We start from the raw sequence: 22,262 nt of genomic DNA, 5'->3' as shown, positions 1-22,262 counted from the left end.
TCATACTCAGAGTTCTGAAAAGCTGGCTTCTCCCCAGAGCTACAGACCCATAGCCAACTGTACACCTGACACCTCCATGGGGATGAGTAACAGGATTCTCAGACTCCACTTGTCAAAAGCCAACTCATGATTTCCCTGTCCAAACCCGTTCCTCCCCTGGTGGGTCTTCCCCATCTTAGCAAATGGCGCCACTCCCCAGTTAGGCCAAAAATATAAGAATGATCTCTGATAGCCATCATTTCCTCACCTCACCCCGTAGCTAATCTATGGCATGTTCCTCTGGCCTGCCTCTAAAATATATTTAAAATTCTCTTTCCCATCTCCACTGTTCCCTGCCAACCCCAAGACTCTCTCACCTCTCCCCCAGAACCTCCCCACACCTCTCCCTCATTATCTACACTCCTCATGGCAGTCATACGGAATGTCTCAAAGTATAAAGCAGATCGCCACCTCCCTGCTGAAAGTCCTAAAACAGCTTCTGTTTAGAGTTAGAATAAAATCTAAATTTTTACTCTGACCACCAAATGTCTCTATCAACTGGCCCCTTCCCACCTGGGTGACGGAATCCCTTTCTGTACTCCCATCCTTGCCGACTGTTTCAGCTCACTGGCCTTTTCCTTCTTCTCACAGGCCATGTTTATTGCCACCCCCACCTCCCGGGCATTTCACTTGCTGCGCCCTCTGCCCAGCACACCTTTATCCAATTTGGCCATGGCTGGCTTCTGTTATCATTCAGAGATGAGCTGCCTGAACTCATTCCTCTCGACTCACTCCACCTTCCCTTTCTGTGCTTGCTCTGTTCTCTTTCATTGGAATATTAGCTCCATGACAGGTTACAAAAAGCTGGTGCCTATCTTGTCCACAGTGGCATTCCCAGAACCAGGCACAGGCATCTGGGGAACCCAACAGTAATGCAGGGACATTCATGAGGGCCGACTGTCTCCCTGCACCTGGGCCACACAACAGCCTAACTCGTGTGCTCATTGTATAGACAAGAAACAGAGCTCAGTAATTTGTCCTGGATCAATTTGAATCTAGGTTCATCCAATTCCAAAACCTTTGCTCTTCACTACAGAAGACACTGCCTTTCCTTGTTCAGGAAGGGTCAGGCACAGCTGCTCAGAGGTCCTGCCCCAAGAGGGTGTCCCTCATGGGCTGTTTGCATCTCAGTGGCTGAGAATTTGAGGATGGGGGTGGGAAATGTATAGCTTTCCTCTGAAGTTCCTGGAAACTGCTCAATGACTAGCACCAAAGATCTACTGAAAAGATCACAGGTCACAGTTCTAACTTCTATCTCCAAACACAGACCAGGGATGCAGATATATAAAACATAAGGAAAGCTGAAATTGTAAAAATACTATTAATAATGTACACTGCAAGACTAATGCAAATTTATCATCTAGCCCCAATCCATTAAAACCTAAAGACTTTCTGAAAGGCTCTCTTTTGTTTTAAAATGTTTTCATATAAGTTTTAGTTAACAAATGTACCTTTTGATGGATAACAGGAAGTCACTGAGGGCTGGCCACTTCGGCTGTAACCATAGGTGCTTCCCTTGTTTTCCCTCCACATTCTCCGGACTGGCCACCTGCCCTCCTCCCTCCCCTCACTTTTATTTCTTTTAAATTCTAGCTCTTGAATGTTTATTCTCTTCTTTAATGTACCTTTTTGGACTTCATAGATCATGTAAGAAAACAGAATCAGCAATCACTTGGTAATTGCCAAGGACTAATTAATGCTGAAATTAGCCATCTATTACAAGTGGTCTGCTCATTTTTCTACATAACATCAATTTATTTACCTTATTCCCTTGCAGAGCCTTCTGTGAACTCTGGGCCACAACTACTCAGTGCAATAAACTGCAGGCAGCCTGGTGCTTTGTGTCTCTGAGATTTTACCACCCTTTGAGATTTCTTAAGGGTCCTTATTGAAAAGGTGCCTCTGCATGATATGCTCTGTGGGCACATTGCTAAATATTCAGCTTTATGGTGATGCCAGAGCCAAGGGCCCCGTAAGTCAGTCCTCAGTGGGACTCTTTCGGTGCACCTTGCGTGCCAGGGTCCCTGTTCCATTCTTGGTGTGATGGACATTGCTCCTAGTGAGTCTTTCAGAGGCTTCCCCCTCCTAAATAAGACAAGCTAAAAACTAGAAAGCTCATACTCAGATGTCAGTCATGCCAGAGCAATAAGGTGGGCAGTGATGTTGCTGGTGTGACCTCGTGTGCATAGCCTAAGGAAACAACAGTATTCTCGGAAGCCCCTTGCAGTATCCTATCTTCCTCCTCCCCTTCAACAGCACATGTTATTAAAAAGGCACTTATTTCTGTAGAAGAATGTAGTTTACAAACAGCTTTCTGTCTCCACAATTCTTTGCACTTTCACAAAGATCAAGCAAGAGGTCTACGGAGCCTGAGAGCTGAGGGGCACATGTTTAAGGAGTTGGAAAGAACCCACTGGGAGAGAATGCCCCCTGGGGCAGGGAGCCTGGTGGCCCTGGTGGGCATCGTTTCCAAGTGTGAAGCTGTCAGAATCAGCCCAAAACCTCACACTTAGGAGCAAGCCTTTTCCTTTGTAAATAATATTACATTTTTAATTTCAAATCTCATGTTAGAAAAAACTAATCTGAAGGATCACGTGGTGGAGCTAGGAATGCTGGCTTGTCTGCGGCTCTGTTGCCGAGCCAACTCTTCCCACCTCATCTCCTCTCAGAGCCTTAACGTCCCCATTTGTAAAATGTCAGGACCTGGACCACACGCCTACACAGGCTGAGGGAGGACTGCTTCTGGGACACACAGGCTGAGTATAAATCCTGGTCCAGCCTTTATGAACTGTGGCATGTTAAAGTCCTTCTTCAAACTCTAAATTCCATTTTCTAAATTCTCCCATGTGATGGGAAATAGTCAGGAGTTTTCTATGAAATGGGACTAGCTTCCCCACAAAGAGAGGCAACCCTACAACCTGGTGAAGAGTTAAGCTCGGGCTTTGGGTCAGCTGGGCCTGGGTCCTGGCCCTGACAACCTGCCGGTTGCTAACCCAGAGCAAGGTGCCAGTCTCTCCAAATCCGTTGGCTACTCACGCACCTCCCAAAGCTTTAAGAGGTCAGAGATAATACATAAATGCTCTGCATTCTACTCGGCATGGAGTAAGCAGCTTGGTGTGCTTGGCTATGATTTAACAAGAGTAGCCCCGTCTTCATCTTCATCACCATTACCCTCTCCCCTCTGATCTTCCTATTTATAGAATGTGCACAATGGAGTATTATTCTGCCACAAGAGGGAAATCCTGCCACTGAGACAACATGGATGACACTTGAGGGCACCATGCTAAAGTAAGAAAGCCAGACAAAGAAGGACTAATACTATATGATACCATTTATATGTGAAATCTATATGGAATCTAAAAAAGTCAAACTTGTAGAAACAGAGAGTAGAATGGTGGTGACCAGGGGTTAGAAGGGGTTGGGGGAATTGGGAGATATTTATTGGTCAAAAGGTACCAAAAAAAAAGAATTATGTAAATGTATTTGAATGACATTTTTGCCTTCTCCCACCTGCTCCAATATGGCAAAATGTAATTTTCATTTTCCCCTCAATCCCACCTAAAACCATTCTAGCCTCATAAATTTAGCTATCTTTTAGGGGACAAGACACTCAGAAAGGTATAGCAAAGTTAAGGATTTGGAGATGGAAAAAGACTGTGGGTCTGAGCTCCTGAGGAGGACTCAGGTCATCAGTTCTCTTTCAGATCAGGGGAAAATTACCATTGACCCATCAAAAAGGGACAAGCCAAGCAGAGGGACAACCAAGAGAGACTCACAGGGTGTTTCCATTTGACCTAACGATGACTGGTTGGTTGAGAACCCAAACACAGAGCCCCTTCTTTATTTGCACAGCTGGAAAACACTCCCTTCACCATGATTTCTGAAGGAGAATCAGGCAGTGCTTATTTAAAATCTTGGCACACTGAACACTAGAGAAGGTCGTCACGGCTTTACGGAGTATCTGGGCTAGTCAGCCCCTCTTTCCAGTTTTCCCAGTATTCACAACAGTGTGAATGCAGCTTTAAGTACCACAAGCCACTCTACAGTGGCAATGATTGTTTTCATGCATTGAAAATGGTTTGCCGCTTTGCCTCATTAGGGCTGGTTCCCTCAAGACAGGACCTAGTTATGCATAAAATGAAACAAACCAATAAGCTGCAGGCCTCTCTGGATTTTCTTAGTAGACTGGGCAAGGCAGAGAACCCCTGCAAGGGGCACGGAAGTCCCCAGGAATCCATTTCCAGGGGACAGTGTTGGAGGTGCACTGGCTTAGAATTGTCCCCATGGCTACCAGACTCTATTAGTGCATATAGTGGGTTTGTGACCACTGACTGGGGACGAGGTGCTGGCCCTAGGACTCCTGAGTCACTCGGGCCGGTTAGCCAGCACACTTCTCCTCGGGCTCCCCTGGGCTCCCCGCATCTGTTTTGGTCCCTGAATGCTAATGCTTCATTTCACTGAAGAACTTGGCTGACTCAGGGAGAAAATATGTAAGGAGGGGCCCTCTGGACCTCATGTCACTTGAGATGAAAAATGTTATGCTGCCTCCATACTATAACAATCTGAGACTATAAACAATGATTTAATTAATGACCATAGAAGAATACTTGCTCACCGACGTTACGTGGTCTGAAACCCCATAACTGACGCAACGTGAAGCCAATGTTTATATGGGCACCGATGACTGGAAGCTAACATTTTGATGGCAACTGTTACTTTGAAGAGTGGCAAACAATGACATTTTATTCCCAAGGCCCTTTAGAAAAGAAGCAGAGTGAATGAAAAAGGCAGAAGTCTTGAGAGAGACTTGCTTTGGCAGAGAAGGAAATGACTGGATTTATTCAGGAAGAGAGGGAGAATCGCTGTGGAATCCAATGGCCCAGCCAGCTAGGCAGCTACTATTACCTCCTTGGGTTTTCCAAGTTGCTGTGCTCAGAGCTTATAAATCTAAAGGCCTATATTGTATAGCCAGGCCCTGGAATACTCTGAGTTGACTAAACTGTCTTCAAAAGGATGCCTCAAAGATTCTTATAAACAATGGCTAAAACTGAATTATGGTGTAATATTAGTTGATTAAGACAAGACTTCAATTTGAGTAATTTTCATCAGCTGGACACAGACAGGGAGGCAAACAAGAACCCATGACTAAATGCATCCTAGCTGATGGGAAGAATGGCAATCCAATGTGGCAGGAATAACAGCAAAATGTTTTAAAAAAAAATGAAAATGGAAAGGAACTCTTTCTTTTCAAGACCACAAAATAAAGGAAAAAATGGTAAAAGTATAGCTCACTGAAGGTTTTCAAGCATCAACAATGTTCCAAAGCTCATTTCAAGAACAGGCTCTTCACTCAGAGGAGATCTGGGATCCACAGGACCTCCATATCTTCACTGCCTTGTTTTCTCCTGTACTTTGCCCCCAAGTGAAGTCAGGTGCATTATTCTGAGACAATCAGAATTGCTGATACCTTTTAGTGAGGTCAGCCAGCCACTAAACTAAACTAATTCTAAAATGTGTCTGGTAGTGCTTCAAGGAAATGTTAAAACCTTCCACCCTGTTCTCTCCTTTTAAGATGAGGGAATTGACAATGGCTTAAAAGATTGATCCAGGTAGAAGCAGAGAATTTAAGACAATGTCAAGCAAAGGGAAAGGTGAGCAATGTTTATATGCTTGTCCATGCACCTTTTCACCACTCACATCCCACACCCACCCACTCACAGCACTAAGCCCCCACAGAACACATATACTTTTCTCTATGGGATTACCTCTGCCCATGCCCAATTCAGCTTGGGGAGACCTGACCCAAGCCAAGGTCATAATCTTTCCTGGGGGAATGAAGGGACTTGAAATCAGAATTTAGAATGCTGACCAGTCCAAGAAGAGAAGATATAAACTCTTCTTTCTAATATCATGTCTTGTTTACAATGTGTTGTGTGGACAGAGGAATGTGCATGGCACGGGGTGGTCATTTCTAGACGTGCACACACCACAGCTGGGGGCAGTGAGGGTCTGTCTACAGAAAGGAAGACTGTCATGGAGTGCAGACAGAAACCAAGGAGGGAAAGAACTGAAACCAGCCTCCTGGTCCCTCTTGAGACATGAGCTTCTCTTCCCGCTCTGGGCTCTGAGTCACTCCTTTTCCTCTCCAAAACAGTCCTCTTTCTAAATTCAGAGAGCAACTTTGGTTGCTTGCAACTAAAATAACTTTGTCTTAAGAGCTGGGGTGTGCAAACTCTTCATGGAGTCCTCTTTCCTCCACTAATGCACAGACACTGGAACTTTTTTTTTTTTTTTTTAATAAAGCATGGCTTAGGAGACAATATTAAAAAAGACCACCTAAATCTACCAAGACCAGTTTACCATGTGACAGGACATGCCTTCCTTTGTAAATGTGTATAGCTAATTTACTCATTTTTCAAACATTAAAGGAGCATTCACTCTGAGTGAGATAGGAGGCTGGGCTCTCCCTGAGTTCTCATGATGAGATCACAGTGAAAGGCTGCTCTCATAGAGCATGTAGCCTTTAAGGGGACATAAGACATGCCTACAGATCAAAATGGCACCAGGTAATCATTCAGGGCATTTATGTGTGAGGCACTGCATTACCTTCAGAGCCCCATTTCAGGCTCACAACACCACTGGACATGTGTCATCATTACCCCTGCTCTGTATGAGACACTACTCAGACACAGATAGATCTGGTAACTCGCCCATGGGTGGTGGATGGTGGAGGCTACATTTGAACTCAAGGAATCTGTGTTAAGACTCCAGGAGTCTGGACTCGACCAGCTATTTGCCTCCTCTGTTTTGCCTTCTTTATTGTATGGAGCATGATAAGAAGCCCTTCATAGACTAGTGGGCCCTGTTACCTCCCTCCTTCTGTCTTCCCCAAAGCATTATTTCTGACACACAACAGGAAATGATTAAATTATAAACTTCAGAATATAGAAAAGGCAACAATTATTGAGCATTTAGCATGTCTCAGCATTGAACCAGGCACCTAATATACACCATTTCATTAAACCTTACATTTAATAGGAATCAAAGGAAGAACTATTGTCCACATCCTGATTTTGAAGATTAGAACACTGAGGCAGGTTAAAAACTAATTCGATTATTTAAGTAGGCTAAGTTATCCTATGGGAACATATCAAACTGGAAATCTCAGTAGCTTAACTTAAAGGGTTATTGACTATACTGGCAGCATGGGCCAGCACATGGATGGGGGTAGGGGGAGTAGAAAGGCCTCTGTCCCAAGTGGTCACTCAGGGAACCAGGCTGATGAAGTCATTTCATGACTATTCCATGGAGCATGGAGTTTCAGAGTTCACAAGGGCAGGGGAACAGAGTATGGACACTACCATACTAGCTCTCAAGTGCTTTAGCCTAGAAATGATGCAGGTTGGTTTAGCTCATAGCCTTTGGAACCTGTCTTGAGGCCCCAGCCAACTGCAAGGGGACTGGGAAGGTGGAATGATCACATGGGTATCTGGTGCTCAGTAAATTGCTATGCCATTGTAATCATCCCAAGGTCACCCAGCAACTAAGCAGCAGAGTACAGAGGGTTAACCATTCCACTTGACAATGCCTCCAAATGTGTAAACATACTTCAGGAGAAGCTATTACAAGTTATCAAAACTCATCTAGAAATGCCCAAACGTTATCTTAGAACTCACAGCCTTCTCTCAGAACTTCCTACTTTCTCATGACTATCCCAATTTTGGCACACCCAAGGGGAAGCTACTCAGAGCCAAGCACATGGGGGGAACCTACCTTTGTTGGCACAAGCCATCCACTTGAGATTGTCTGCAAACGCAGCCTCCCGTCCAATGAGGTAGGTAAAGATGCGGACCTGAGAGGAAGAGGAGCAGACGCATCAGTGGTGTTCACCTTTCACTGTGCTGCCCCAGACCACATGCGTGGCACACACACATGTGCTCTACCTCTTTAATGCCCCGGGCTTCCCATCTGTAGGAACATATTTAAGACATTTGAAGTACAGTCAGCTAGAAATATATTCAAAACTGGGGCCTTTGATCTTTTAAACCATATGGCACTGGTGGTAGTTGTTTTGCGGTGTGCAACTCACGACAGAGGAGAGCAACTTGAAATGGGAAACGGCAGCATCACGGGCCTGGGTTTGCTACACACATATGGACAAGGATCCTCCAGGTCTGGACCAAATCCGCAACCATTTTCCTCATCCACACAGGAAATGCAGAGTACGCTCTTCTTGGGAATACAAACGCCACCAAAGACCCTCAACGTTCCCCCCAAATGGTGAGGACAGGCTGCAGAGACTCTTACCATCTGTGGTGTCTGGCGTGATTTTAGGAGGTAATTAACTGGGACCAGAGGCACGGCCTGTAGCCAGGAGACCAATGGGGACTCTTTCTAGTCTTCGTAAGCATTTGGTTCCCGAAGAGCACAAAACACATGTAAAACCCTGGCTCTTTCATTTTTCTACTGCTTTCTCAAGTCTCTCTCATGAGGCCAGAATTCTCTGAAATAGAGTACAACCCATCCCCCAAAGTAGTACTTGAGGGTAAGATGGAAGAAAGGTGAGGAACTAAAAGGGATACAACCCTTGAATTCAAATTGAAAGTGATACATGGCTCAACAGCACACAGTCCAAACAAAACCCTTCTGGCCTGCCAAGCATGGTACTATGGCCACCTCATTGTGGCTGAGTTAATGAAGACATGCTATCAGATGAAGATGCTGGATATGTGGTACCAAAGGCTTTACCAGCTGGTGTCTCCTCAGTCCCTTAAGACTGGCTCGGGCACACCTACTGCTCCCTCAGTGCCTTTATTATAGTCATAGTTAACTAGTATCTTGTGTGGTTCCATCTGTGAGGTTGATTCTTGCTACCTGTCTACCTGAGGCAGGGAAGGAAGGATGTGCCTCCTTCCCCTGGCTATGTCCTGATGGAGCACAGTACTCGGAATGCTAAAGCTCAGTATCTGAATGGTTAAAAATACATGAATGCTCCTAGCAGAGTGAAAACATGCAGATTTTGCTTCATTTTATTTAGCTATTATTTTTGTAAGTAGGCTCCATGCCCAACAGGAGGTTTGAACTCACAACCCCAAGATCAAGAATCATGTATTCTACCAACTGAGCCAGCCAGGTGCTTTAGATTTTGTTTTAATTGTAAATATCCTCTTTTCTGGGCATTATAACTTGAAAGGTAAAGAGACTTTTTTTTAAAGTTTTTATCTATTTATTTTGAAAACGAAGAGAGGGGAGGGACAGAGAGAGAGGGAGAGAGAAATCCCAAGCAGGCTCCATGCTGTCAGCACAGAGCCCAATGTGGGGCTCAAACTCACAAACCGTGAGGTCATGACCTGAGCTGAAATCAAGAGTCAGATGTTTAATCTACTGAGCCACCTAGGCGCCCCTAAAGAAATGTTCAAACACACATAGCCTCAGCCTGTCCTCACTTGTGTGCACTAAGGCCATCATTTCCTCCATTACCACTTCTCTAAGGAGGTTTCCCGAGTGGGTGAGCAGGCAGAGAAGGCTGTCTCTCTTCATTCCTCTCACTCTTTCCCACACTATTTCCAAAGGAGTCACATTGAGAGAAAAAGGATATGTCATTTATTAGTAGTAGTAGTAGTAGTAGTAGTAGTAGTAGTATTTAAATCGGAAGATTCTGGCTTCTCTTGGAGAAAAAAAGAGAAGAGTCAGCCTCATATAGCAAAAAGCAGTTATCACTGACCAAGCCCTACACAAAGTCCCTCCCCTGTTCACTTTGCCTGCCTGGCCACTGCTGCCATTTAGCTGAAGATGTCTGATGTAGGAGAAACCTGAGGTCCAGTTAACTAAAATAATTTGGTTAATTTCATCTAGTCCTGGGGCACCTGGATGGCTCAGTTAGTTAAGCGTCCAACTCTTGATTTTGGCTCACGTCATGATCTCGCACGCAGTTCGTGAGTTTGAGCCCCATGTCAGGCTCTGCACTGACCATGTGGTGCCTGCTTGAGATTCTCTCTCCCTTTCCCTCTCTCCTTCCTGTCCCTCCCCTGCTTGAGCCTCCTCCCTTCCTGAAAATAAATAAATAAACCTAAAAATTTTTCATCTAGTCCAGATGCAATGAGAAAGATCTTCAGAGACATCAGCATAACATTGGGGTCTCTTCTCCATCTCTTGAAGATGCTGGGTCTGTCCATATAGAAAACCCCAACCGGCCCCATGACCCAGAGCCAGCACCAGAGGAGCCAGCACTGGAATACAGTCTTTTGGGACCCAGATTCATGCTTCTTTTTTTTTTTTTTCATAAATCTTCACCTTTCATTTCAAATTTAAGCTATTTTAAGGGAAACCCCAAACGGATAAAAACTTGCATCCCCACTGGCTCTTTTTTTTATGTTTATTTATTTGAGAGAGAGAGAGACAGAGACAGACAGAGACAGAGTGTGAGCAGAGAAGGAGCAAAGAGAGAGGGAGACACAGAATTTGAAGCAGGCTCCAGGCTCTGAGCTGTCAGAACAGAGCCTGAAGTAGGGTTCAAACTCAAGAACTGTGAGATCATGACCTGAGCCAAAGTAGGATGCTTCACTAAGCCAGCCAGGCACCACCCCTCCCCCCTTAACGAAGCAGAAAACTTTAAAGATAGCTCTTAATAAATGATGCTAGCAGTCTATCTTTGCAGACAAATAGGGAAAGAAGTGGCACAGAGTAGCCCATATGTTTGCATGCACCAAACCTCCTTTGCCATGCAGATGAATAACCTGAGGATAGACTGAGTTCTCTCTCAGTGGCATAGTTAAAGCTCCAGCAGAAGACTGTGAACCATTGGCAACACTTGTATAATCACTCACTTAAAAAGATGGCAACTCATTTGGAAAATCAGCAGGATAGTGCCAAACTTCAGACCAGATATGATTGCTCAAGAAGAACTGTGCTAACAATAACCACAATAATGGAAACCAGCATTGCGGCCCCCCACACCCCCACCATGGCTCCTTCTTTGCCCCCAGCCCTGGGTCATGTGCATGCTAAAGGATTTATAGGCATCATATTTATTTTGTTGGTTTGTATTTTATTTTATTGCTTATGAAAGAGGATCAGAATCATGTTCAATATTTCCATTTATGTGGCGCCCTTGGCTCTGGGGGGACTGGCCTCCTTATCTGAGTAGAAACAGCATAGAAAGGACTTGTCACATCTCTGCCTATAAAATAAACATCATCAAACGATACTAGGTCCACACCCTGGATTTCTCACAATGATGCCTTTTAACTGGCAACAAAAGAGAAGGGATTTTTACTCCAAAATAAACATTTGGGAGAGCAATTTAACAATATCCATAGCATTTTATATTTGTAATTTTTTTTCAGGCCCAGTAATTCTATCTCTAGGCGTTTATCTTATAGCCAAGATAACAAATAAAATGCCCGTAAGAGCTGAGCAGGTAGCAAAGATGACAGGAAGTGATAGGCATATGGAAAAACTGTAGAGTTGCACGTCTTCTTAAAGCCCTGTAATTTCATTTTATACATTTTCACAAATACACAAAAATGGTAAAGCTACAAGAATGTTCACCTTCATTGTTTGTAATAGTCAATAACCGTTAGAGCTTAAGTGTCTCTTGATAGCTGAATGGCTAAAAAAAATTACAGTCCATTCCCAGAGCAGAATACCGTGTAGCTATGTACTCATGTAGAAAGACATCTGGTATAAACTGGTGAGGGGAGCAAAGGCAAGCTGTAGGATATTGTATATCCTATATATTCTGTATATCACAGAATCCTATTTTTCTTAAGTGGTACTTACACTTTTTATTTCACCAATGTCTCCATCATTTGAATGTTTTTACAAATGAACAAGTATTGCTTTAATAATTGGAGATCATTCTAAACGAGAAGAAAGTAATCACATAGCAGCTTTTTGAACCATTCTGTAAGGACTTAGGAAGAATCAACATAGCGGTGAAAATTCAACACAAAAGATGAAATGTGGCCATTAAGACTCAGTTCTGCATCTTCCACGAGGGGCTGGCATACTCTACCACTTAATTAAATGAGTACACAACCTCAAGCAGTAACTTAATCAAATTGCTCCTCATTTCTATCATTAGCAGATTCTGTAATCTGATAGATATTATTTCCAACAATTAGAGATTTCTTCTCAAGAAGCATCATTAAAGAAATGTTCACGAGTCTGCCTGGAGGCCAACTACTTTTCAGATCACAGGTGGTCCTGGGAGCCAGGTTCACATCACAAAATATCAAGGGACAGAGTCAACACACAGTTCAGACCACAGCAGGGTCAGGACACACTGAAGTCTCAGAAAGCCAGGCCTTTGTGTTCATCACTTGCAGGCATGAAGGCACCACTTTCATTAATGCAGCACAAAGGCAGGGGGGAAACGTCTGCATCAGCCTATTAGTTCATTTTGATCTCCCAGTTAAGCTTGTATGGTCTTTAAGTATTCTATAAACCTAATTAAGCTTAATAAAATTTAGAATGTGGACATTTCAAAGTTCAAAGTCACTTAATTTAATCCGCTTAGTATAAAATTTCCCAAGTGAAACAAACAAAAATCTCAATCCAGGTTTTCTAAAAGACAAATTATGCTCTTACTCATGTAGATTCAATTCCCACCAGAAAATCTGAGAGGCACTATTCCTCTCAACTTGGGTGAATATGGGTAGTTTGAGTTTATAATAATAATGAGCCAAATTTCTTTTTTTTATAGCCATCACAATAGGGGAAGAAGAGTGTCTGCCAGTAGACCTATCATGGACACATTTCACAGCCAGAATACAGGCTGTCACCTTCCCTTCCACAAGTCCCTTTGGTAATGAACGGGATATTACCAAGGACCATGCTTTTGAAACAGTCCAAGATTATCAGGTCATCACCCATCCATCACAAGTAACTTCTGAGCACCTACTATGTACCATGGACCATTCTTGGTATTGGAGATACAATGGATAAACTGTTAAAACAAACTCTGTCTTCAAGGAGTTTACATTTTCATGGTAGTGAAATAGATAATTAATGGAAAATTCATATCTAACATTTACTTTTTGTATTAAATACTTATGAAGAAAATAAAGCATGGTAAGGCAATGGGGAGTGAAGAAAGCTGCAAGAGAGGAAGGGAAGTCTGCCCTAATAGTATGACATGTCATCAGGGATCTGGACAATACAGGGTGGGAGAGGTGGAAACAGACACATGGCTACTATGGAAGAGTGTTCCAGGTGAAGGGGACAGAAGGTACAAAGTCCATGAGATAGGCATGCTCAAGGAATATTGAAGGCACCAGTGGAAATGGAGTGTAGTCAATTAGCAGAGGTTGTAGAGAATGAACTTGGACAGACAATAGGGCCCTTGCAACCACTGTTAGAGAACAGAACCACCAAAGGGACTGAGTCGAAGTCTGACATGAGTTACACGTAATCTTGTAAAAGGGTAAATGTGTTTACAGTGTGCAGAATACAAAATAAGCTATGGGCAGTCATGTTCAACTTAGCTGCTCATCTGATTTTTCTTGTGATGTTCTTACAATTCTGAAGACCCAGGTCCCATCCAAGCATAATTCAATACGGCCCTCTGGAGTAGAGAGTCTTTTAATCTCCCTTAGTTCCAATGTGCAACCAAGTTTGAGACCCATGCCCATGATGTGGAAGCAGAGACACAAAAGTAGGAGGCCACCGAAGTGGTCCAGGTGAGAGATGACAGTGGCTGTGGCCAGAGTGGGGAAAGTTCTTAGACTTCATTGAACATCAGGATCACCAGGGACCTTGGATCACATGTTACCCCAACACCCACCCTCCAGAGTTTCAAATTAAGTAAGCCACACAGATCTACATTTTTAAAAAGCACCCGTTACGGGTCTGACATAGGTAAACTGATGCCAACATTTTTATTTATTTATTTATTTATTTATTTATTTATTTATTGCCAATGTTTTAAAATAACACAGAGAAGATGAGACTTGAGAAAAAGGAAGTGGAAACAGGAATTAATAAATCATTGGAGCCATTTCCAACAAAGGTATTTCTATACATAGCTAAGGATTGAGGTTAAACTTCTAGTTTATAATCATCCTGTATGTGGTTTAAAAATAAATAGAGGGGATGGATCAAGAAAACATTTTTTTTTTTTTTTAAGTTTGTGTCAATCCAGCAAGGCAGGAACATCAGACACCAACCAGACTGGACAAACAGGATCCGCCTTCTGCAGTTCCTTTTTTCCCCAAGAAGGGGCAGGTCTGTGCCCACATGTCTGTAGCCAGAGCTGAGTCTTCACATCCAAAGCCCTGCTCCTCAGAATTATAATAACGCCATTCTCGCTCCCATGTACAGAGGAAAGAGCTGAGGACAGCACACTTAGAAACCTCCAAATACATCGTCTTTACATTTATTTTTTTAAAAAAGACTATCTTTTATTTTAAAATAACATTTAACTACAAATATAGTACTTGTAACTTACAAAACATGCAACCTATATGCATTATATGTATAAATGAAATTTGCTAAAAGACTTATTGAGTACCTCTGGGGGCTTACATCCATGGATTCTAAATTTTAATTCAACTAAGTGGCTGCCTCTGCAAATGAACATGTGCACTTACCTTTATGTCTTTGCACCTGTGCATGCCCCTTTAGACTCACTGCCCAACTCAATTATTCCCTAAAATACCTTCCAAATTTCTCAAAAATGTTGTATAACTTCAGCTTTAGAAAGAAGTCTACAGGGGCGCCTGGGTGGCTTAGTTGGTTGAGCGTCCGACTTTTGCTTAGGTCATGATCTCGCGGTTCGTGGGTTCGAGCCCCGTGTCGGGCTCTGTGCTGACTGCCAGCTCAGAGCCTGGAGACTGTTTCAGAGTCTGTGACTCCCTCTCTCTCTGACCCTCCCCTGCTCGTGCTCTCTCTCTCTCCTAGAAATAAATAAAAAATATTAAAAAAAAAAAAGAAAGAAGTCTACAGATGTCTTTATGTCTTAAAGTCAACTTACTATTACTGAGTATGTTCTTAATCTGTATCTTCACAAAAGATATTTCTAATCAACTTCTCTTATTTGGTCATTTCTATGAATTCTGGTGCAGAGAAGCATCTCAGAATAAAATCTTTAAACTCTAAGCAGAAGATGAGGGCTGAAACTTGATTATTCCCCAAACGCTTCATAAATCACTGCCAATATTATCTTCACGAAAGCAATGCAAGAGTAGAGGTGGCCCTGGAGAAGGCTGATACCAATGAAAACAGTTATACTGAATAGGTCGCTATAATCTAGAAGCCATCATGCTCATAATGAAAGAAGAAACATCCTTATCCAAAGGATGAGAGAGGCATAACACTGTCCTGAGCAGCAATGCAAGGGAACAAATTGGATTAAATTACAAAAGTAATAAAATTTCAATAAATGAGTATCATAGATCATTATGATAAATGGACTGTCATTTGGGGGATGCCGCTAAGATTCTGTATAATTTCTTTCCTCTCATGCACAGTGCCTGATACCTCATGTGTGGTATTGAAAATATCTCAATTCAGAAAAAGTGCCATTTGTGATCTACTGGGCAGGAGAATGTGAGTCCAGTTTTACGGGCATGTGTTTTGCCAAGGTGGAGAAGTTGTCTCTGAGTTGCCCAGAGGCTGGGAGCTGAGTTTGTGCAGCAGAACACAGGTGTGATACACTGCTTCATAGAACAGTAAGAAGTCAAGCTACAAACATCTTCAAAGGTGGGTGACACAACTCATTAGGCTATCCAGCCCCATGGACTTCTTTTAGGAGACAAAGCCAGTGCATAAACTGTCTTTTTATGTCCCATACTTTTGGTGCTCCAGGGCCTTGCTGCCTTGGAGGATACCCCTTCCCCAGGTTAGCTGATTCCCGGAGGCAGCAAAGGACTTGCCTGCAGGGGCACCTCTGAATGCAAATAAACCAATCCTGACCTCCTCTTTTTATCAGGTATTCATACTCTGGACCATTCTCCACCTGCCCTAACCACTGCATGGCTGCTACCAGACAACTAGGGACAAGTCCTAATGCCCCAAAGTCCACTGAAGTTATCTAATCCCAAGCCTGCTTATCCTGCTTATCCCCTCTTTCTTACATGGAAACCACAAAAAGGCTTCAGTCCTTTACCTCTCCACACACCCCCCCCACTCGCCTTGCCTTGGGGCTTCCCCTTTGTGAAGCTCCATGTGGTAAGGTATACTTCTTGCTTCAAGAGGACAACGAGTATAATAAACTTCTTCCTTCACACCAGGCATTTCTCTGTATGTGCACCTTACCATATCTGATTCAAATAAATACTGAGAACCCTCAAAACAGCTGGAAATCAAGAGACCTGGGCTCTAGGTGCACCCAACTGCACACTTACTGGCTTGGTGACTTTGAACAAATTAGTGAAACCATTAGACAGTACTTTCCTTATGTGTGGGCAACATGTGGATCATCCATCCCACTCCCTGTGATCAATGGCGAATGAGATAATTGATGCAAGGACAGGTCAGGAGCAGTGAATTCGTCATAGAGTTGCATTCATGTGTGTTTCAGACAATTTGCTGCAGTAACATTAAACAAAGTGAGCTGAGGAAAGCAGGCTCTCCTATCCATAGACACCCCCCTCTACCCTGCCCAGAGGTCTGGTTAAAGAGGAAATTGATGGTTGTGAGTGAATAAGAGATTCTTTCTAGGGGAGGATTTTGAGTGGCCATCACTGATATTTGTAATTACCAAGGATAATGGGATTCATAGTCCCTACTACTAGAGGTATAGCAGAGACAACTTCTATTAACCTTTGTAGAGTCATAAGATCAATTGAGACATTGGCAAAGGCTATGGACTTTCCCTCTACAAAAAACCCCCCAAATGCCCAAGGCTATACATTCACAATTTCAGATAAGATATACGAGATTGGGGGCACCTCCTCACCAAAGACCCAGATTACCTAGGAATCTCTGGATCTCAGATTAAGAACCTCTGTTTTATAGACTTCTTGTATTTTTGCTCTGTAAATTCCTCAAAAACAAATTGTGTTCTTTGGACAATCAAAATGGGTTCTTAAGTGCTTGCCAAATTGAGAGAGAAGTTCATTTGTTCATTTATATGTTCACTATCTAATGATCTGGTGAGTCCCAGATATCAGCGATCCATGACCAGATCCAGACTTCACATCAGGAATGAGTCTTCAATATGCAGGAACAAGGTGGACAGACCAGGAGACCTGAGACAGAATAGGGGCCACTACAGACCTTGACTTTGCACATTACGTCATGGAGCCTTTGAATGACCACACCTAAAGGAACAGGGATGGAATGGACAGATAGGACCCCCATACCATTCATTTTTAAATCCATAGAATCCAGTGCAATGCTTGACATGAAGCTAGCGCCCAAACGTGTGTTGACTGGTAATACCATAAAAATCTTTTTCTGCTGATATCAGGGCTCTCGAAACAAATTCATCACCAAGATTCAGTCTGCTGGCCACCACAGGGCCTACAGATCCATACGCCTGGGAGGTCTCTCCCCACTTCCCTTGCCCTCTCAGACCTGGAGATTAATTGGTGACAGCTATTTGTTTACAGGTATGCCCTTTCTTCCAAGAAGGCTCACAGATTCAACACCATGAACAAAACACAGACTCATCTGTGTAAAGCTGTTAAATTCAGAAGAACAGATCAGAAGGTCTACTTATATAAAAGAGAAACCAATTGTTCTAAAAACGGGGATGCTCATACTTAACTTGTGAAATAACTTGGAATCACATCTATCCCTAGCTGAGGACCCTCCAATGTCTTCCCATTGCACCTGGAATGTATTCCCAACTCCTGATCACAGTTATGATGCCCTGAAAGACCCAGAGACATGACAAACTCTTTTTGGCCTTAAGGTCTTTGCATCCACCTGTCCCACTGTCCAGAATGTTCTTCACTCCCTCACTTTCCATAGCTAACTTCCTTTCATCCCATGTGTCTCCTTCATGATACCTGGTACATTTTGTAGTTATCTTAATGACCTATTTCCTTTAATTACATCTATTTCTCCCTCCAAACAGAAATGCAGATGTGGGAGCAGAATGAGGCCACTGCTTCCAGCTCAGTGCCTGGGATGTGGTAGATTCTCAATGAATATCAGTCACCCACTTTCTATCCATTTATTTTCACAAATTTTATAAGTCAAAATAAGTTGGCATGGGATGCTCATGAATTTATCAGAGTTAGAGCTCTTTCCTTCATTACCAACTTCATTTTAAATGCTTTCCTGTTTTTTTCAGACGGATCTGCTATTAACCAGCTGGAAATTTCACTTCCCCCTATGATAAGTTCCCTTGATTTCTTTTCATACTGAAGCTCAGTGATAAATAGGAAGAAATCGAAGATTGAAAAGCTCTGGTCTTTGTTACTACCATCTCATCTTCAGAAGCCAGAAAACGGTGTCTTAGTTGAGGCCTCACGTGGGGGGAATCATCAGATTTACAGTATGTTTCTTCCTAGGTGCTGCCCCTTGATTCTAGATGGAAGACATGCAAGCTGTAGATGGAAGTCAATTGTATTTTAAATAACTGCCTGCTTCAAGGATTACCTAGCAGTTGTCTTTACCTGTTGTAAAGACGCTTCCCAATAGTGATGGGACACTTGCTCTTCCAAGCAGCTTTCAGTGTAAGTCTCTTCTTCCTCCTGCACCTTGACACAGTTTGAACAGATGGCAAAATTTCATGGAGAATAGGAATGACTGGGTGGACAGGTGAGCAGAATACAGTGGATACAAGACAGGGTTGAGAATTGGACACACCCAGTTTTAGCATCTGGGTCTTCCTCAAGTGAGCTGGGCAACCTGGGAGGAGTTACATGATCTTTCTGAGCTTCATTTTCCTTGCCTGCAAGGCACTATGGTTAACAGAAAAATACCCATATGGCAGGATTGCTGTTAAATGGTAGGGGCTGGGCCAGGGTTTGTGCTACTAGAGTGTGTGTGTGGGGTCCTTTCTAAGAGGAGGTCTCCAATGGGGCATCTTGTCTGGACCCTAAAGAGAAAACATGCAGGAAAAGGCCCAGAGGTGTGAAGCCTGAAGGCGTGACTTGGCCTGTCAGTCTGGACTTTAGAGAAAACCTCCTTTTCCCTTAATGGTCCCGCCCCCACCACCAAGTTTGTGTTTGCTACCCAGATGAGGGTATAGGACCAAGACTCACATGGCCTTGGGCGCAAATGTAGCCCTTGTGTGGGATGCGGGCCAAAGCCCCCCAGTAAGAAGCAGCATGTGTTTGGATAGAGCAGTCCCTCCACAGACCACCCTAGTGAATCAGCACAGTGCAGGTTATAGGTTGAGGATTTAGGGGTTTGGAATTCTGCCCAAGTCATTCTCAAACTCATTAAAACCAACAGCTGTTGTGAATTCTAAGCTAGCACGGTTCTTGTCACTTCTATTTTCCCCACCAATCCTCCCTGTCACTAAGAATTAGTCTAAAATAGCAGTTTCTGCTGTCAAATCACCTGCCACCTTCTGGGGCTTACTGTCAGTAAGAAAAGTCAAGGACTCATCAGACGACTGCAAGGATATTGTTGAGGACAGTGTTCATTCCATTTCACCTGTGATTCTCCAAGAGGCAGACAGGTAGGAATATGGCTCGGGGTTGGGGCGGAGGGATATATCAGAATCAGCTGTGGGATTCTGGCAATCAATACCTGCTCAGTCCCAGTACCCCAACCTCTGCCCCTCCAGGGATTCCAGTGCTTCCATCACCCTGACACACACTATGGGAGCATGGCCCCAGCTGAAGACTATACTGTCAAGAGCCACTGTTTTGACATCAATGGAGTACCATAGGTGGGTGGGGCAGGGAAGTGAGTGAAAGTTCCAGGGGGCAATTGGGCGGAACCATATCCTCTTTCTGAGAAACCCCAGAAGAAAATTTATTTCCTGTCTTCAATCAGGGTTGTATTTATCCTAAGAATTGTTATGTTTTAATCTTGCAGATCATAAGCCTGTCCAGGTTCCCTCTTGGTGCTGGCTGTCCTCAGGCAGAGGGCTCACACATCTCCAACAGAGATTGTTTGATTTGGCCCCACTTTTATTATGTTCTGGTCCTAAATTTGTTCAATGCTCTGATCGTGAAAGAGGGTTAAATTTTGTTAAAAACTTTGAACTGTAAAGACTTTATATTTCTTCTCTTAGCTTTGTGTTCCTTTGGAGGGCTAGTTGAGGTCAAAAGAATCCTTTCTGATCATCCCCTCAACTCTTTGCTCCTGGAAATGAGCCCTTGGGCATTTCTCACATCCCTCCCCCCAAGTTTTACATGTAAGAGAAAAACAGAAATTAGGTAGTATCAGTCATGCAAGTAAGTTGGTGAAAAAGGCATGGTGACCAATGAACACTGAGGAAGGGGAGGTCACACAGGGTGGCAGATCATCTCCACCCTGCAGGAGATTTCATGTGGTGAAGAGAAGCTACAAACCCAGCAGAATCCACATGGAATGCATGGGGATGGCGGGAAAAGGTAGCTTGGGAGGCAGTAGACAGATCAGTGAAATGTAAATCAAGAAGAGCAATAGGTTTTGATAGAAGAAAATACAGAAACTCAAAGTTGGCATTCCTGAGAGCTAGAACCTATTTTGTTTCCTCACATTATAGTTTTATTTATTTGTTGGTTTGTTGATTTTCAGGATTTCTCATGAGGGCTGAGGGAAGACAAAGATAGATACTGTGTCCTGGAGTTGAGCTGTTTGTTTTTCCAAAATATGTTTCTCCCACTTGGAAGCCTTAAGACTGGTCAAAGCTGCTGGCTGTAATGTCAGCGAGGGAGTTCTACAGTGTTTCATCTTGACCGCCACCTTCTGGGAGACGGGGGCTTTTCCTGGAGGAGTGAGCTTGAGGACATGAGGCTGCATGGGAGGAAGAGGTCACAGCATTTGCTGCAGCCTGGAAACCCTCTCTTTCAGAGTGCTGCGTGACTTCTAATGACTTCAGTGTTAAAGGCAATCTTAATTAATGATATGGAATGGGGAAATAAATAATTTCTTTGCAAGTTTCTTGCTAAATACAATTCTTATGATTTTCATCTCCGCTGCTCCTTAGTCCAAGCCTCCAACACCTCTCATCTGGATAAACAGCCAGGCCTCTTATCTGAGCTTTTCCATTGCTATCCAGTCCCAGAGAAAGCTTCTTGCAGTAAGAATCAGAGAGTGTGCCTCCTTTGCTAGAAGTTCTGCAGGGGCATTGCTTTCATACACAAAAAGAATCAGAAGCCACCTCTGACCCATGCTTTGGCCCCTGCCTTGTTCCACATTTCCACCTCAGGTTGCCCCTCACCATTGTCAAATTCCCACCCATCCCCTTCCTCCCACGTTGACCTTTTTCCACTTCCCCCAACACCTCAAGTCTTTCTCTTGCTACAGACCCTTTGCACATGCTGCTATCTCAACACTAAAACATTTTGGCATTGCCATTTCCTTTCTATCCTTTGGTCTTATCATACAACTCCCCATGTCTCAAAGTCCCTCCCTCCTCTTGTTATCTACAATAAGCCTCTTTTTTTATGCTTGACATTAGGCCCTACTGCTTTTCTGCATAGCATTCAGAGCTATTTACAGTTATTTTATTTGCCACTTGACTATATTCTATTTCCTACACACACACACACACACACACACACACACACACACACTGAAGTGTAAGCTTCATGAAGGAGATACAAAATCAGTTTTGTTCACTATCGATTAACTCCTAATCTAGAACCTGACCCATAGCAGATGCCCCCAAATAAATGTCACATAAATGAATTAATGTGGTTATTGCAAGCAATTATAAAGTATAAACACAGGTTAAATAGGGATAATCCATCATAATGTCTGCAGTTGGAACATGATAAGAGAAATAGAGGGAGTACTACAACATTAAAATTATGTTGAGCACCAGCCCATTGCCATGTAACATATATGGCAGGATTGCAATGAGGTGGGCACTATCATTACTCTCATTTAACAGATAAGCAAATTGTAGCTTGGAAAAGGTAGGGAACTGTCCTGTGTCACACCAGGTAAGTGGCAGCTGTCAAATCCTTTGAAGGTGTATGGGACTCCAAAGTTCTTTTCTTTAATTGCAACACTTTGACATGAGAGCAAAATAATGGGTCACAGGACATGACTAAACTTACTTTAAAGGAAAAATACAAATACAAGTTATGGGTGTGGGGGTATTTTGGTTTTTTTTATGGGAGTTTTTGTTTTTGTTTTTGCTATGAAATTGAAAATAGCTT

The 22,262-nt window shown here is 43.2% G+C and overlaps 1 protein-coding gene across 1 annotated transcript in view; it reads right to left on the bottom strand.

Annotated features, from left to right (window-relative positions):
- Positions 1-22,262, bottom strand: part of CACNA2D3 (calcium voltage-gated channel auxiliary subunit alpha2delta 3) — a gene marked incomplete at its 5' end in the record, with an annotated part of 605,771 nt that overhangs the window by 292,869 nt on the left and 290,640 nt on the right. The window contains one exon of the mRNA XM_039221819.1: positions 7,813-7,891. Within this exon, the coding sequence (XP_039077750.1) occupies positions 7,813-7,891 (79 nt within the window). The remainder of the gene's footprint in view (positions 1-7,812; positions 7,892-22,262) is intronic.

Source organism: Hyaena hyaena, unplaced genomic scaffold (genome assembly GCF_003009895.1).
Source record: "Hyaena hyaena isolate Hyena2069 unplaced genomic scaffold, ASM300989v1 scaffold_1022, whole genome shotgun sequence".
NCBI lineage: Eukaryota > Metazoa > Chordata > Mammalia > Carnivora > Hyaenidae > Hyaena > Hyaena hyaena.
This window is presented reverse-complemented; position numbering and strand designations above follow the sequence as displayed.